Raw genomic sequence first — 15,661 nt, 5'->3', positions numbered from 1 at the left:
TCTCCATGGAAGGAATCTCTCTTCCCCTGGTCCCATCCCAGAATCTGTAGGCTCTGCCCCTTGGAAGGCCTTCTTAAAGCTGGCTAACTTCCACCCAGGTTTTGTGATAACATCAGGACAGATGCTCCTTCAGTTCAGTCCCTGACACTGGGGATTATTCATGGCTCTTTATTGGAGTTCAAAGAAAAGGTGGGCACAGCCTTCAAGGCTAAGACAGAGAAGTTGGGGAGAAGCTGCTCTCCCCAACTCAATACCAATAGACTTTCTTGTGTTTCCGGGTCTCCTGGATCCCCATTGCCTCCATCACTTCCTCTTCCAGCGTCTTTAGACGGGGCACATAGGTTTTTTGTAGAGCATCTTCTACTGATGTGTCTTTAGGGCCATCTGTTGGGCCAGAGGAAAGAAGATGGGACGGTGGGAGGGCGTGCCACCTTCAGTCTCCTTTACATCCCTTCCCCCGACTCCTACCTTCCTGCCCCTCACCCAGCCTCACCAATCCATGTTTCAGGAACAATGCCATCAGGTCTGGGAAATTCAGGTTTGGGGATAATTCTTCCTGATCTTGTGGAGACCCGTACCCGTTCTCCTGCCTCAGTGAACCTCCACTCCACCTCAGTGGGTTTCCTGTGGGAGAGGCGGGGTGAGTATGGCCTGGGAGCCAGGGGCCCCTGCCAACCTCCTCCCCCAAAGTGGATTCAACAGTTGAAAACACCAAGGCCACCATCTTATTTCTCTGCTACTTCTGTGCTGGTACCCACAGGGGGTCATACGCATGAGATGGCCACTCCCAATTCCCAGAGCATCCAACCCATTACCTTATCTGTTTGGATACTATCTGACCTGCCCACCCCCACCATTCCCACTGGAGAAATGGGCTGTACACCCCCATTGTGGTCAACACCTAGGTGGACACAGAGGGGAGGAAACCGTCTGACCAGAGCCCCACGTGCTTGCCTGTCAACAGGATCCACAAGTTTGACCTGGCGGTGGAGCAGGGGGGCCTCACTAGGGATCATGGTTCCCCGGTAATCCTTGGTCTTGCCAATGTAGCGGTAATGCTGTCCAAGAGAGGGGGGATGTCAGAACCAAAGGGAAGTGAAGGGGCCTGCCCACTGCCGCTCAGAGTGTTAAGCCCAAACTGAAGAGCAGGAGGTTCAGTAGTACCAACATCCACTCAGCCAGTCTCCTGCCTCCCTGTGCAGCTCTTAATGGAGAGGGACAGATAAAACAGGCTTCCGGAGTATCCCTGTCCTCCCTCATCACTTACTGTGTTCAGCCCCTCCAGGACGACCCAGTTTCGCTGCCGGATAACTTGAACCACTTTACCCTGCTTCCCAACATCCTTCCCTTCTAGGATCTCCACCTGTGGGAAGACACAAGGGTCAGGGAGGGGAACTCTTGCCCAGGAGCTCTCCCACTCTTCTGTTCCCGTCTGAGGCTCTCACCGTGTCCCCACAGAACAGATGCCAGTCTTCATCAGAAATGGGTTCTACAGCCACCCGGCGCCGCCTGGTCCCTGGAGGGTTCTTCCTCTTGTCTGCCAGGGAGCCGGGGCGGCTCATCCCATACCGGTATTCAGGGGGCAGGCTGACCTTGGAAACCAAGGCCAGCAGGGCAGAGAGACGCATGGCTGGAGACCAGGGGAAATCCCCTTGTCAGAGAACGACTCAGAAAGCGCACTAGTCAGCTCTGGGGTAGATGGGAAGAGAAAAGGAGGCCAAGAAGCAAGAGAAAGAACATATTTTTAAAGCATTCATAGCAACTTTATTCATAATTATAAAAAAACTAGAAACAATCCAAATGTCCAACTTGTGAATGGATAAACAACTGATAGGAGAAGGAACATTTTTAAAAAACACTTTGTTGCTCAATGGACTTCAACTCATTGAGTCCTCACAGGATATTATCCCCACTTCACAGATGAGGGAATAGATTGAGAGAGCGTAAATGATATGCTACTCCCCACATATATCTGCTTTCAAAGTCCAAAAAGTTCATTGAGTCCAAGGACCCTGTTTTCTGACTCACTTCTGAGGACAGCAGACCTCAGTAGGGCTTGGCACATAGTAGGTACTCAAATAGCTATTAAATGATGAACAGGATAGGAAGAAAACAGGTAACAAAACAAAACACTGGCCTAGGGCCATAAGGCAGGCATCTTTAAGGTAAAACGAAACAGGTAGCAGAAAAGAAACAAACCAGAGTTAAAACATCCCTACCCCACTTCCAATTCCTACCCTCAGACAAGAAATAATGACCACACCCTAATATAACTTCTTTTCTAAATGACAAGGACCCAGAGTCAGACTAGGATTACTGGGTCCTGAATTTCCCAACTAGGTATGTGCTCCAAGCCTCCCAATTTTGGGCAAGGGACTAAATTAATGGACTGGTAAGAGAACTGAGGGCAAAAATATAATAAATGCTTCAATTTATTGAGCACTTCCTACCTGCGAGTGCCATGCTAAGTGCTTTCCTGTACCATCTCATTTAAGCCTTAGGACAAACCCATGAAAAAAGGGACTACCAATCTTGTTTTATAGGTAGGAATGAAGCCTAACTTCAAAGTACAAATGAAGTGTACTGTAATGGTATAAAGAGCCCTGGAACTGGAAGTCAGATAACCTGGGTTCTAGTCCCTGTTCTACCATTATCCTACTATGTGACCCTAGGCAACTTATTTAACTTTTGAGCTTCAGTTTCATCATCCATAAAACTTGACAGGTTGTTGGAGTCATTTAACGGATTTGAAAGTACTCACTGACAAAGCAAGGTGCAGAATAATGTGAATATTATTCCTTTTAGATAATTTGAAAAATATGTATTGTTACTATATGATCTGGCATTTACACTCCTAGGTATATACCCAAAAGAATTGAAAGTAGGCACTCAGATATTTGTATACCAATGTTGATACCAGTATTATTCACAATCGTCAAAAGGTGGATGCAACCCAAGTATTCAGCGGATGAATGGATAAACAAAACATGGTATATACATACACTGGAATACTATGCAGCCATTAAAGGGAAAGAAGTTCTGATACATGCTACAACATGGATGAACCTTGAAGACTTATGTTGACTGAAATAAGCCAGACACAAAAGGACAAATACTGTATGATTTCACTTTTATGAAATACCTAGACTAAGCAAATACATAGAGACAGAAGGTAGATTACAGGTTACCAGGGGTTGGGGGCAAAGAGGGAAGCGGAGTTACTGTTTAATGGGTACAGGGCTCCCACTTAGGGTGACAAAATTAATATAACTGAATTGTACAATGAAAGGGTTTAAAATGGGAATTTTTGTGTTGTATATGTTACTACAATAACAATTCTGAAAAATTAAAGAAAAAATATGTCTTTTGGCACAGGAGTAAAAATTTTTGGCAAGTAAAGAAAAACTAGTTGTATTTGTTTTCAGGGAGAGGAATTGTTTGAGAGGGTTGTTACTTTCCATCTTGTTTCTTGCCATACATTTGCATTTTCTAACCATGTGTGTTTTTCTTAATATCAATTACTTTATCTGAACAATGAAATACTGGGTCATTTTTCTTTTTTATAGTTCTCAGGATTTAAAAAAGAAGGCTTAATGTTATTTTCAATTAATTGCTGGCTGAATGTAAGGGCCTCAGTTTTCCCATTCAGATTCAACAAATGTTCAGGAGCACCAATCACTATGCGACAGATTTAGTTGCCGGGAACTTCACTATTATTGGCATTTGGTCTTCACGAGTGCAAATACCGTTAAATCGCGTTTTACAGTCAAGGAAACCCAAGGCCGAGAGCTGGAGTGACTTGCCCAAGGCCATTAGTAAAGTCCAAGCCACCAGCGTGATTGCTGCAAGAAATCCCTTTCAGTCATTCTAGGTCTGAGGCTCTGGGAGGAGATCCCAGAAGCCAGCCGGACCTGGGCAATTTGCACGCCCCTAGGTCTTCCTTTTCTTTACCTCTACACCCTGGAGAGGCTGGTGTCCCTTCCGCACTAGGGCGTTCACTTCGTGCTCGGAAGGCTCCGTGCAAGGTATTGTGGTCGTATGCCTGACCCTTCCGGCTTTGGCTCCAAGGACTTCCCCGCCCGCCCCATCCCGGGTATGGACCCTGATCCTGGACGCCACAGGCCTTAGTAGTCTTCAACACACACCTGTTTCAAGCTTCTGGTAAAGGGGCACCCAGGAAGGCGGCCGGGCCACGGCCAGGAAAAAGGAAAGCCCTCACCGGGCCCGCCTCCCGGACGAGTCACGAGTCACGAGCCACGAGCCACGAGCCACGAGCCTGCAACACCTCCGAAGGCACCTCGGCTTCTCGCTGTGCGGCCGGACCCCCGCCTCTCACCTCTACACATGGGCCTTCAGCCCCTCCCGCCCCCACTCCTCAGCTTTCTGGGAAATGTAGTCTACTTGCAGAGCGGAAGCTCAACAGTGAATTTAGTCTCTCTGCATGCTGGGAGCTGTAGTCCACCGCTAGGAAGCGTGCTGGAAGCCGGAAGTTTGGCTGGGGGTAGGAAATCAAGGAAGCAGAACACTGTGAAGCACGTCGGTAGTTGAAGGCAAAGCCGGATAGGCTGCCGCGCCTCGGCCGTTTCTGCGCATGCTCTGAGTGGGGGTGGCTGAGGATCGTAGTTTCTGGAGGATGGCTCCATTTTCTGGGTGGTTTGGTTGTGGCTTCCTATTCCAGGCAGCGAGCCCCGTTTACAGGCAAGACTGCTGCTAATACTCTTCCCGCCCTTTTCTGCTGGAGGGAACCAGGTCAGATTCCAAAACTGTAACGGGTCTTCTCTAAAGGAAGGGATTAAATGTGGGCCAAAGCTAGTTGTCTAGTCACAAAATGTCAGACATGAAAGTAAAGAGATTACCCGATCCAGCTGTCCCATTTAACTGAAGAAAAGGCTGAAGAGGCCGAGGAAGGGAAAAAGACTTGCCCAGAATCATACAAGCAATTAGTGGCAGACTCAGAACCAGAGTTCAGAGTGCCAGCCTCCTGCATACGACCAGTTAAGGGTGGCAGACACCCTCCACAGTAGCAAGGAGAAAGGGTTATGGTTTCTTTTCTTTGGTTTGCCCTGGGGGTCAAAGTTGTTTCTACAACCAGCTCAAACACCCCTCTTCCATGCCGTCACCAGCCGTGGCTGATACTGGCATCACCCCACACCCCACTTTCTTGTGGCTTTTTTCCCCCCAAGTCTTTTAATTGTTCATGGAGGAATCTGCATTAAACAGTGGCTGGGCAGGAGATGTGTAATGAATGATATGGTTTACTCTGGGACTCGGTCTTCATCTAAAATTTTGGATTTCTAACAACCTGGGAATGGAGGAGACGCTGGCATCCTCTACCTGTATGTGAGATGATCTGCAAATCAGTTGCATTCTCTTTCCCCTCTCCCCCTCTTCAGTTAACCAGTATACCCCCAAAGAATCAGTCAGAATCCAAAATAGTAATCAACGGGTTTTATTTTCCTAGAACTGAAATCATCTACAACTGAAATCATCTACGGTTCTCAGAGCTAAACTTCCAAAGCTACAGTCAGCAATTTTTCATCAGAGCCCATGGGAGAGGGGCAAAGGTGAAAGAGACGAGACTGGAGAGAGGCATAGAAAGACCACTAGGAAGAGGCTGGGAGAGGGCACTTACTGCCCTGTGTCCTCTCAGAAGGTTACAGATCGGATCTGGTGACAACACTGAGAGGACCAGTTAGGGTATATGGATGGGAAATGACACCAGAAGGAACACCACAGCCCCAGCTACAAAAAGAGTCATCAAGCCCCAAACAGAAGGGGAGCCTCCCAGTGCACCTCAGAAAAGGGAGCAGTGGTGGGGCAGATAGGAGTAGAGTGGGGCACACAAAGGGATAGGGTCTTAAAATTTTTTTTTTTTGTAATTTTATTTTATTAAAAACATTTCCTAAAAAATGTGTCTTTCCTTTATGTCTGGGTGATATATATGACTGTAGGCTGGCCTTGAGTGCTGTGGGTAGAAGGAAAAGGGCAGCAAGGGATCTCCCCTGGACATCCCCATGTCTCGCTCCAGAGATCTAAAGGAACCGATAAGATGCTTTTCACCGGTCCCCTACCACCCAAACTGGATGAAGTCAACCCTTCACATCTCAGATCCTTGGCCCAAACAACTTGAAAGTCCCCAAATCTTTTGATAAACTTCAACTCCCAGAATTCCCTGGGTCAGCAAAAGGAAGAATGGGCATCGTCAATCATCAAGATTTTATGGAAGGGAGCAAGCCCCTCCCCCACAAGCTGGCCCAATTTCTCTGAATCTAGGCAGCTGGGATGGTAGGTGTGGGAGGGAGAGGAACTCAGGAAGACAACACCTCCTTTCCCCACCCTGCCCCCATAGCAATTTGAGAACTGTCCTTCCCAGGCCCAGGGAAGTATATCCTGCTGTTAATCCTCCATCCCTTCCACATCTACCCCTGATCACAACCCAGAGGTCCAGAAGGCCTAGAGGAGTCGGAGAGGGGTGTCAGGAGATGGAAACAGCTGGTCCAGGCCCCAAAAGAAGCCCTGGGAAACAGCTCCAGACAGGGGGGACAAATGGCCTCATCTTATCCCAGGGAGCAGGGGACATGGCCCTGACTCATATCACAGGGGAGTGGGGACTTGGAGCTGAAGCCAGGTGGCCTGCCCCAACCAAGTCAATCTCCAGGGGCCGGGCTTGGAGGTGGGGAGAGTGAGTGGAAGAGGAGAGCAGATTGGGGTGGGGAAGGGGTTCCCAGTTTGCAGGCCATGGCCAGTTTCCCCAGTAGCACCCAGACAGCAGCAGGAACGGGGCGGGGGCTCCTCTTGAAACATTGGTGGCTACAGGCTGCAGGGGAGGGTTGGAGGGGAGAAGGGTTAATGGTGTGGCCTTGGCCTGGCCTCGCCCCAGCCAGTGCCGGTCTCCTGGGAGAGCCCACCCTGCCTCCCAAGAGGCTGACCACCGAGGCCTGCCGCCTCTTCTCCACAGGTGGCTGGGCCCTCCCAGCCCAGCTGCCAAGAGGGCAGGGGGCTCACTTACCTCTCATGATCTCTGACACCTGAGGCCTCAGCATCTTCCTTGGTAGCCTCTTCTTCCTCCTCTTCATCATCCTCCTCTTCCTGAGGAGGCCCCCGGCCAGAGCCAGGCTCTGAGGGGGTGCTGTTCTTCTCCACCTCCACGGCAACGGGCCTCTCACCTTCCAAGGTGGCTGCCTCCTCCTCCCCCTCGGGGTCCTCAACCTCCTTGGGACGTTTTGGGGAGTCCTAGGCAAGCATTAGCAGAGATAAGGCACGCTGAAGCTGGAGAGGGAGGTATATGCCAGCCACCTCCCTGCATCTCCCACTTCTTTTCCTCCAAGGTTCCTCCCTGGGCTGACATCCACAGTCCCTCCCCAACTGTCCACTAGTGAAAAGTCTGCTACTGTGTCCTGTCCTCTCCTCAGGTACAGATTCCCCAAGATTAGGGGTGGGGTCTGTCTCTTAGCAGGGGACTCACTGAAGTAGCAGCTGTCTCACTTCTCAGATTAGGCACTCTCCAAGGCAGAGCCCTGATCCTGGGGGGATGCCCCAGGGGGGGATGCTCAAGGGGGTCCAGGCATGGCATTACCTCCAGCATGTCCCCTGCTCTCCTCTTCAGTGCCCCTTTCTCATTTTTCTCCTTCGTTGGCTCATCGATGACCAGCTTCCCCTCCTCATCACTGCTGCCCTCCGCATTACCCTTCTTATCGCCATCACCCTCTGTGGCCTCGGCCTCGGGCTCAGGTTCTTCCATGCAGCTCTTTTTCTGGGAGGACTGTGGTGGAGATGGCAGGGGCTGAGTGGCACCAGTGGCCGCTGTGCTGGGACCCCTCCCCAGACCCCTCCCTCGGCCACTCACTCCTTCCTTTTCCCACCTCGCCCCCGCCCCCACCCAGGTGCCCAGTCTCACAAGTGATTTGAGACCCACCTCTGTCGGATTAGCCCCGGGGCAAACCCACTGGCCGGGCAGGCAGGGCTCTGTGCAGGAGGGGGGGAGGGCTGGAGCAGGAGGCAAAACCTCGGGTCAACTTCTCCCAAGGGGAGCTGGGACCCTTTCCCCGCCAACCCCCGCCCCCGCCCTCCCGCCTTGTCCTGCCCGGCTCACAAGCGCCTTCTCCTGGAGGCCTTTGTGGAAAGAGTTAAGGCCACATTGCGTACTCGGACTGCCCCCAACAAAGGCCTGCCCCCCACTTACCGCCTCCGTCCTGTTCCTGCCCCCCACCCCAGGCCGCTGTCTGATAGTTTCCCTAAACACAACTACACCACCCAACCCACAACCCTAGCCCCTCTTTCAGGAAGATCCCCTCCCCGCTTCCACCTCAAGATTAGCTCCTATCCTGAAAGCCCTGGTGTTTCTGAGCCTCAGTTCCGGAAGAAGCAGCACCCGCTGTGGGCCTTGGACTCAGAGGCCCTGGCCATGCCTGCTTTCCAGGGGGGCCTTGGGGCAGATGGAAGCTCACCTGGTAGCCAGAAGCCTTGACGGTAGGGTTGTTCTCAATCTCCCACAGCCCCTCGCTGAACCCTTTCCTCTTGTTGGGCTTGCCAAACTTCTCCTTGGACTCCTCGTAAGGGAAGAGGTCTTTGGGGCCCAGGAATGCCCTGGCGAGAGATGGGAGACTGTGCTCTCTAGCGCCTCATGGCCTCTGAGCAGGGGCTTCCTCCCCAGGACAGCCCCACAGGGAAGGGGCACCATCACCCCCTCTCTCCCCAAGGTGGTCCTCCCAACGGTCCCCCCACCTGGACCCCATCCGGCCCCTCACTCACGTCTCATGGGTCCCAAAAAAAAAGACTTGGTATTTGTTGGCTGTTGACTTCACCGCAGCTTCAGGCATCTCATCAATCTGGGAATAAGATAGAAAAGGGAGTGTGAGCTGGTGTCCTGAGGTCACAAATCTGGAGTAGGGGGGCTGACATCTGAGGCACATTTGTATAAAATCAGACTGGGAGGGACCCAAGAGATCTCCAAGGTAAGTTTTGAACTGTTTTTAGCAGTGGAAACTTGGTTCAAATGAAGTCAGACATGAAAGCCCAGTCAAAATGTAGGAATCACCCCCTCCACAAACCAAATGGCATCCATTCTGCCCCCCAATGTGTTCAGAACCTCTTCACAAAGCTCCAAGCGTCTGCCATCATCCTGGTCCAAAAACTTCTCTTACCTGGACTAAAATCACAGCCTGCACCTTAGTCTCCATTCTTGTCCCACTACAATCTGTTCTCCAAGTTGCAGCCAGAGTGGGCCTTTCGAAATGCTAATCTGAACCTTTCGCCCCTTGCTTGAAACCTTTCAGTGGCTTTTCATGCCCCTCTTTTCTGCACTGTTTGCCGCTTCTCCACAATGTCAGGGTCTGAGTCCCAAGCTTACCTCCAATATTTATATGACCTTGGGCAACTTACTTAACCTCTCTCTGCCTCACTTTCCTCATGGAGATAATCATAGTGCTTACATCGCAGGGCTATGAAGATGAAAAGCCTGGCAGGGAGCGAGTCCTATATATGTGGGAGCTGTCATTACCTTCACCCAGTGCACGGCCCCCTCCATGGTCTGCACTGGCCACACTGACCTTCCAGTCTCACACTCACTAACTCCTGATTTTCTTCCAACTTCAGCTCCAACATCACTTCCTTCGGAAAGCTTCCCCATCACTCCGGCCCACCAATAACCCCAGACAAAACTCCGGATTTCCTAACACCTCTCCTTCACAGCACTTTTCAAAATTCCGGCTCTAGATTTATTCAAATTATTTGACTGTCATTTGATTAACGTCTATTGGGACTACATCTGCCCTGAGATTAGAGCCCAGGCCTGTTTTCCTCCCCAGCACAGTGCCCAGCACACAGTGGGTGCACAATAAATACCAGCTACATGAATCTACAAAACAGCTGAAAGCAGACTGCTCTGGCTGAAGTGGAGGGGTGAGGCTAAGGAGCTGCCTGTTCAACAACCTCCTCTCGTAGCAGCCTTTTAAAGGCTTCTGGGAAACACTGTAAAATCCACTAATGTAGCCAAACTCTGATTTTACAGCTGAAGAAACTGAGGCCCAGAAAAAGAAAATGATTTGCCTGAGATAAGTGGGCAAGTTAGCGAGGGCCAGGTCTGCAGACCGAGATCTCCTGACTTGATCCTCTGCCTCAGACTCTCCTGGGGATGTGAAGAGTGCTGTGGTAGAGAGGGTGAGAGGGACAGAGATGTGAGGTCAGGGAAATGGAGGCAGCTGAAGCAGAGGCCCAGCCAGCCTCTCCCAGATCAGGCCCTGGAAGCCTAGGCCAAGCTGAGCTGGGGGTGGGGGTGAGGGAAACTACAACTCCCAGCAACCCTTGCAGCAGCCCCAGCGGCCTGGCTTCCCGCCGGACAGAGGCCAGGTGGCCATGTTGACTGGGGCCCCAGGCGCAGACAGCAGAGAGACAGACAGGCTAAGGCAGTGATTAACACATAACACATACAGAGGACCGGGACAGAGTGCCCGTCTAGGAGCCTGGGGAGACAGGAAGGCTGGGTGGATGGGAATGAGATGAGACACACCCAGGAGAGGGGGTAGGGGTCCTGGGCACGAATCTGAGGGGCATCTTGCCCTAGACATGGAGTCTCTGGGCTCCCAGGCACCCTCCCCTTGCCCCGTGGCCTGTGGGGGCAGAGGTCCAGCCCCACCCCCCAGGAAGGCCTGACACAAACTGGGCCCTCCGCATGACCAGGAGATGCCGGGGTGTGAGTGCAGGGGGTGGAAAGGCATGCCGTTCCCCCCACAAACATGATCCTCATCACCATGACAACCCAAACCCGCCCCCGGGGCCACTCAGCAACCAGGAATGTGACCACCCCTCCCCCCCACGCCCTCCCTCCAGATTCGGGAGGAGGGGATACTAACACACACACCCCACCCCCAAGCCTGGAGTCTGGCACCTGGGTCCCTGGCTGTGCTAGAAACCACAGCCAGGCTTGGAGGGCCAGGGCCCTACTCAGGAAGCCAGACCTGGGGCGGGGGCGGACAGGCCAGTCCCGGGCCAGGGCACCTGGGTCCTGTTACCAGCTAGCTTCCCACCCCCCTCAGGGGGAAGCAAAAAACAAAATGAAAGTCTCTAGGGCTTAGAGATCCCAGGAGACAGGCAAAGGACAATAAGAGCAAAAGTAGTTCCCTAAGGCCTCTCTTCTAGGTGGATTTCGGTGGACTAGGAACCTGGGTAAGGGCAGGGAATCTAAGGGGTTGAGGCTGAGAGCCCAGAAGGGAACTTTGATCCTTGGATTTTCAGTGCCCAGAGCTGAGCCAGGGGCTTAGTATGTCCATAGTAAATGTGTGAAGAATGGGGAGAAACTGAGGCTCATGAAAAGGGGGTGGGGTGGGTAAAGGGTCAGAAATGAGGTTAGTTTCTCTCAAGGAGCACAGACACTGAAAAGCGTCTACCCGCCATTTGTCTCTTGTCACCCTAACTTCCCATGGAAAAGCTCAGAGAGGGGTAGCCACACAGAGGACCCAGGAGGCTCCCAGCTGCTCAACCCCAGGGGTGGGGGAGAAACAAAAGAACGGATGCGAATTAAAAATAGAAGGAACAAGACACACCAGATATACCCGCCCTGCCGACTTCTAGCCAAATAAAGGGTGGGTCTACAGGGAAGAGGGAGGAGGATGGGAGCCAGGGCTGAGGGGCATGTGCCCCAAAAGGGTCATTCCAACCCCCTACCCCAGTGAGTGTAGGCACCTATGAAGGAAGGGTCAAGAGAGATGGGCTCTTTTCACTTAATGGAATTCCCAACCCCCTCCCCACAAAAAAGGAGGGAAGGCCCCCTCTGTAGTGGGACTGCCAATCCTCAAGATACAAAGGAAGTCTTCTTGCATCTGGAAGTGAAGAGTGGTTCTTTCTAGACTTAGAGGATATGCAGTCTCAGGGGACCCCTGTACCCCTAATGCAGACATGTCTCCCAGGCGGTGCCTTTATATCCAGGCTGTGACTCAGAACGAGTGAGTCAAGGCTAAGTGGGTCAGGGTGGGGCCAGATGAGTGCTGGGGACCCCAGTGCATCCCCTCCACTGGCTGAAGAGGAGTGGGCTCTGCTACATCTGTCATCCCAGGGGTCCAAGAGTGTTGCTTCTCCCCACCTTCACTCCAGGCTCTCTGCATTTGCCTGATTCCATCAGACAGGCCCGAGTACATGAAACCCCCACCCTCTAAGAGCCCACGGACACCCTTTGAGATCTAAAGATGAGTATGACGGTTCCAGGTGAGGAGTGAGGGGGGAGAACTGGATACCTCTCCCCCAACATTAGACCAAATCCAGGCCTGGGATCACCTGCCCAGCGCTTTGGAAAGCAGTGGGGAAGGGCTAAGCTCACACTGGCCGCCGGCCAGGGATCTGACCACCACACCCAGGGCCGAGGCCCAACCTGACCCAGGAACCGGAAAATCTGGGGCAGGAGACGGTTGGGGCCCGGGAAAGTGTGGCAAGCCCAAGAGGCAGAAAAGAGAAGGAGGGAGGTGGTGCCTGGATGTGGGGGAGGGGTGGAGGGAGGAAAGGCGGGTGAAGCCCTGTGGCTGCTCAGGTTTTCTGGGATTGTGAAACAGGAAGCAGAGAAAGGAGGAAGGAACCTGGGGGGAAAAATCCCTGAGTCTTGGAGGTTAATTGTTAAGTGCCTGCCACATGGCCCCTCTCTGGCTGGGCTCTCCACGCCCTGGGCCAATCTGCTATCTCCCCGAGTCACCCATCCTCCCCAGCAGCAGGAGGCTGAGGAAGGAATGGTCCATATTAGGTGGGCAGTCAGTGAGGCTCCCTCCAGCTCCTCATCCGTCTCAAGAGGGATCAACCCCTCAGGCTCTGCTGCTCTAGGGACTGTAAGACAACGTCCAGGAAATGGTGAAGAGACTCAGATCTGTCTGTTCTTCTGAAGTTCAAGGGGGAATATATCTGTGAGGTAACAGCCTTGGGTGTACGTTTCCCCACAAGTGTCACACTCAAGCGCCAGGGGACTAGCAAAGGGTGGGGCGCTATCTCTTTGGGATCCAGTCTGATCTCCCTTCTCCAACCCTAACTTTATCTGAAAGGTCCAGGCCTCAACAGAGGAAGAGACCCTGCCTTGCCTGTCCCACTCTTCTGTCCTAGAGGCCCTGGGGGATGAAAAGAAATGGATAGCATCCCCAGTCCCAGTCCCTACCCTCATTCAAAGCCTGCCAGAAACCTGAGGGTCTTCCTCACAGGGGCTAATATGGACCTTTCTGTGCCCCTACTCCCTCCTCCCCTTTTTTTCCTTCCCTGATGCAGAAGGGGTTCCCTGCAGCCCATATACAAGCTAAAGGCCCCTTCCCCGGGGCTTAGCCCAGCTTCTGGACTTTGTCCTACTCCCAGGAGGTAGGAGCCATAGAGACCTGGGTTCATTTCTTGCCTTCCCACCAGGGCCTGGGCATCTAGGCCAAGAAGCCAGTTGGATCAAAGGTGCAGGGTAAAGTACAGGAGTATTCACACGCCACATAAGTACATGCACACACACGGCTGTCTGTGACTCCTTCCTCACACTGCCCTCCTCCCCCATCCCCTAGGAGGCCGGGGAGCTGGCAGAGTCCCCTAGGAGGCCTGGGGAGCTGAGAGTTCTGCTTCTCTCTGTACTTCACCCCCATTCCATAGGCCAGGCCTTTATCCATCTGAAAGTTTCAGGGAACAAGGAACTCAAGGCACGTGGGCTTAGTCACGCTGCTCTAGAGAAGGTACAGACTGAATAAGGGTCCCCTGGGTTCTTTTCAGAGTGGTCCCTATGTTGGCCTGACATCATGAGCTGGACCCAGAGGAGCCTGAGGCAACTTCCTAAGCTCAGAGCAGGGACCCCACCAAACAGACTCACTCTGACAACAGCAACCCTAAGCCACTGGCAGTCCTTCTGCACTTCACCCTCTCCCCTAAAAGACTTGTTCTCCTCATCCCTCTGTCCTTGGATTTCATTCTACATGACTCCTACACTCTAGGGGACTGAGTCATGCCCTCACCCAATACCAAAGGCTCCTCTACACTGCCCTTGGTGACACCCCATCCTCCTCCTCCAGGCACTGGCAACTTCCCTTCCTCCTCACTTAACCTGCTTTAGTCCTTAGGGAAAACACGAGGAACACACGGGGCTTGGCTTTTTGAGCCCCACCCTCCCACCTGGCCAGGTGCTAAGGAGGCTGGGGGTGGGGGAGTAAAGCCCCCATACTGGCCAGCCGGCTCAACCACATGGCAGAGACTGCAGTTCTGGCGGGAGATGCTCCTATGGGGGGAGGAGGGGCAATCCAGCTCCCCCCAGCCCCGCCAGAGGCAGCCTGGACCGTGCCACCCTCGGTTCCAAATATGAGTTGGCAGCATATGGAGTAATATTTTTGTGGGGCCGAGGAGTGAACGGTTCTGACGGACAATTTCCGAGCCAGACAGACCATCTCTTAAACCGCCCCCAACCATTCTTCGACCCTTCCAACTTTCGACCTCTTTCGGACGCCCCAAACTAAAGTTTTCTATAAGCGAACTACGCTTCTATTTATGCCACTCTGGGCTGGGATCTTGCCTAATCATTTAATACAGGTAGAGAATATGAATTGGGAACAATCAATGGAGAAACTAGGGGACTTAGGGGGATTTCATAAGGGGGAGGCGACGGGGCTTGGGGGGGTGGGGTGGGAGTAGTTACATGATTGGCTCAAACCCAAGCCGCGCGCCCGAAACCTCCAGGAGAATGGGGGCTGGGGGCGGAACTGAGCACGCGGAGCCCGGGGCCGGGAAGTGACCGGCTCCCTCGAATCCCCACGCCGCGCACACGCCTCTAGGCGCGGACGCCCTACCCGTCTGGTGTCCCCCACCTCCCCATTATACATATAACCGGCGGGTAGGCTCCAAGGCGATAGGGAAAGAGTCCGGGACCCAGACGTCCCCTGCCCCCACCCCCACTGCCACCCCTCGGCGCAGGGCGCTAGTGCCCGCCGGGGTGTTATGCAACCTAAGCCCGGTGGGGGACGGGGCGGTGGGCCGCACTGCTCACCCGGGCTGGCCAGTGTGGGTAGCCCTTCATCTTGGCAAACACCAGGTCTCCACATTTGTACTCCTTCTGCCGGTTGGATCGCGACATGGCGGGGCTCCGGGCGCCCCGGGCTCCGCGCCGGGCCGGGAAGCGCGAGCCCAAGTTTGCGCGTGCGGCGGTGGCGCCGCCGCTCCGCTCCGGCCCTCGCGCGGCCCCCGCCTCGATGGTGGCCCCCGGCCGGAGCTCCGGCGCGGCCACGGCGTCTCCGCCTGCGCACCGCTCGGACGGGGCGGGCGCGGATCCCGGGCAACTCTCCGGCGCGGTGGATGCGAGCTCGTGCAGTTGTTTGTGTTTGAAATTCAATTGCTCCCTCCTCTGCGCGAGGCCTCTTCCTCCACCCCCCGCCCTGTCCCCACTCCTCGTTCTCCTCCCTCCTCCCTTTCCCACACCTCCTCCTCCTGCCCCCCTCCTCGCGCTCCCTCCCGCGGCGGTTCGATGTGCGCAGCTTGTTGACGCCCTGTGCCTGCCCCAGCCCGCCGCCCAACCTGGAGTCGCCTGGCGGCAGGCGGCGAAACAGACACGAGGAGCCGATCGCCGAGCAGGCCGAGCAGGCTTTGTGTGCCCGCTGTCGGTGGGTGCCCGCCCGCCCGGGAGGAGCTGGCGCCGGGCTGGACTGAGCGGTCCCCGCCCCTCCCCCGGCCCCGCGGGGCG

General features: G+C 53.9%; 2 protein-coding genes across 2 annotated transcripts; both read right to left on the bottom strand.

The window, feature by feature from the left end:
* Positions 1 to 133: 133 nt before the first annotated feature.
* MRPL24 (mitochondrial ribosomal protein L24) lies at positions 134 to 4,355 on the bottom strand. Its single transcript, XM_037825710.1, has 6 exons — positions 4,146 to 4,355; positions 1,446 to 1,689; positions 1,268 to 1,363; positions 955 to 1,058; positions 494 to 624; positions 134 to 384 (listed from the first exon to the last, which is right to left on the bottom strand). Exons 2-6 carry the CDS (start codon positions 1,626 to 1,628, stop codon positions 248 to 250), a joined length of 651 nt encoding a protein of 216 aa, XP_037681638.1. The 5' UTR covers positions 1,629 to 1,689; positions 4,146 to 4,355; the 3' UTR covers positions 134 to 247.
* Positions 4,356 to 5,852: 1,497 nt separating this feature from the next.
* HDGF (heparin binding growth factor) lies at positions 5,853 to 15,352 on the bottom strand. The gene is made up of 6 exons (XM_037825700.1): positions 14,972 to 15,352; positions 8,752 to 8,828; positions 8,448 to 8,586; positions 7,577 to 7,762; positions 7,010 to 7,233; positions 5,853 to 6,817 (listed from the first exon to the last, which is right to left on the bottom strand). The coding sequence occupies exons 1-6, from the start codon at positions 15,056 to 15,058 to the stop codon at positions 6,811 to 6,813; spliced, it is 720 nt and encodes a 239-aa protein (XP_037681628.1). The 5' UTR covers positions 15,059 to 15,352; the 3' UTR covers positions 5,853 to 6,810.
* Between the last annotated feature and the right edge of the window lie 309 nt (positions 15,353 to 15,661).

This window comes from Choloepus didactylus, chromosome 2, assembly GCF_015220235.1.
Source record: "Choloepus didactylus isolate mChoDid1 chromosome 2, mChoDid1.pri, whole genome shotgun sequence".
NCBI lineage: Eukaryota > Metazoa > Chordata > Mammalia > Pilosa > Megalonychidae > Choloepus > Choloepus didactylus.
Note: the sequence above shows the minus strand (reverse complement) of the source record. Positions and strands in the feature narration are given on the sequence as shown.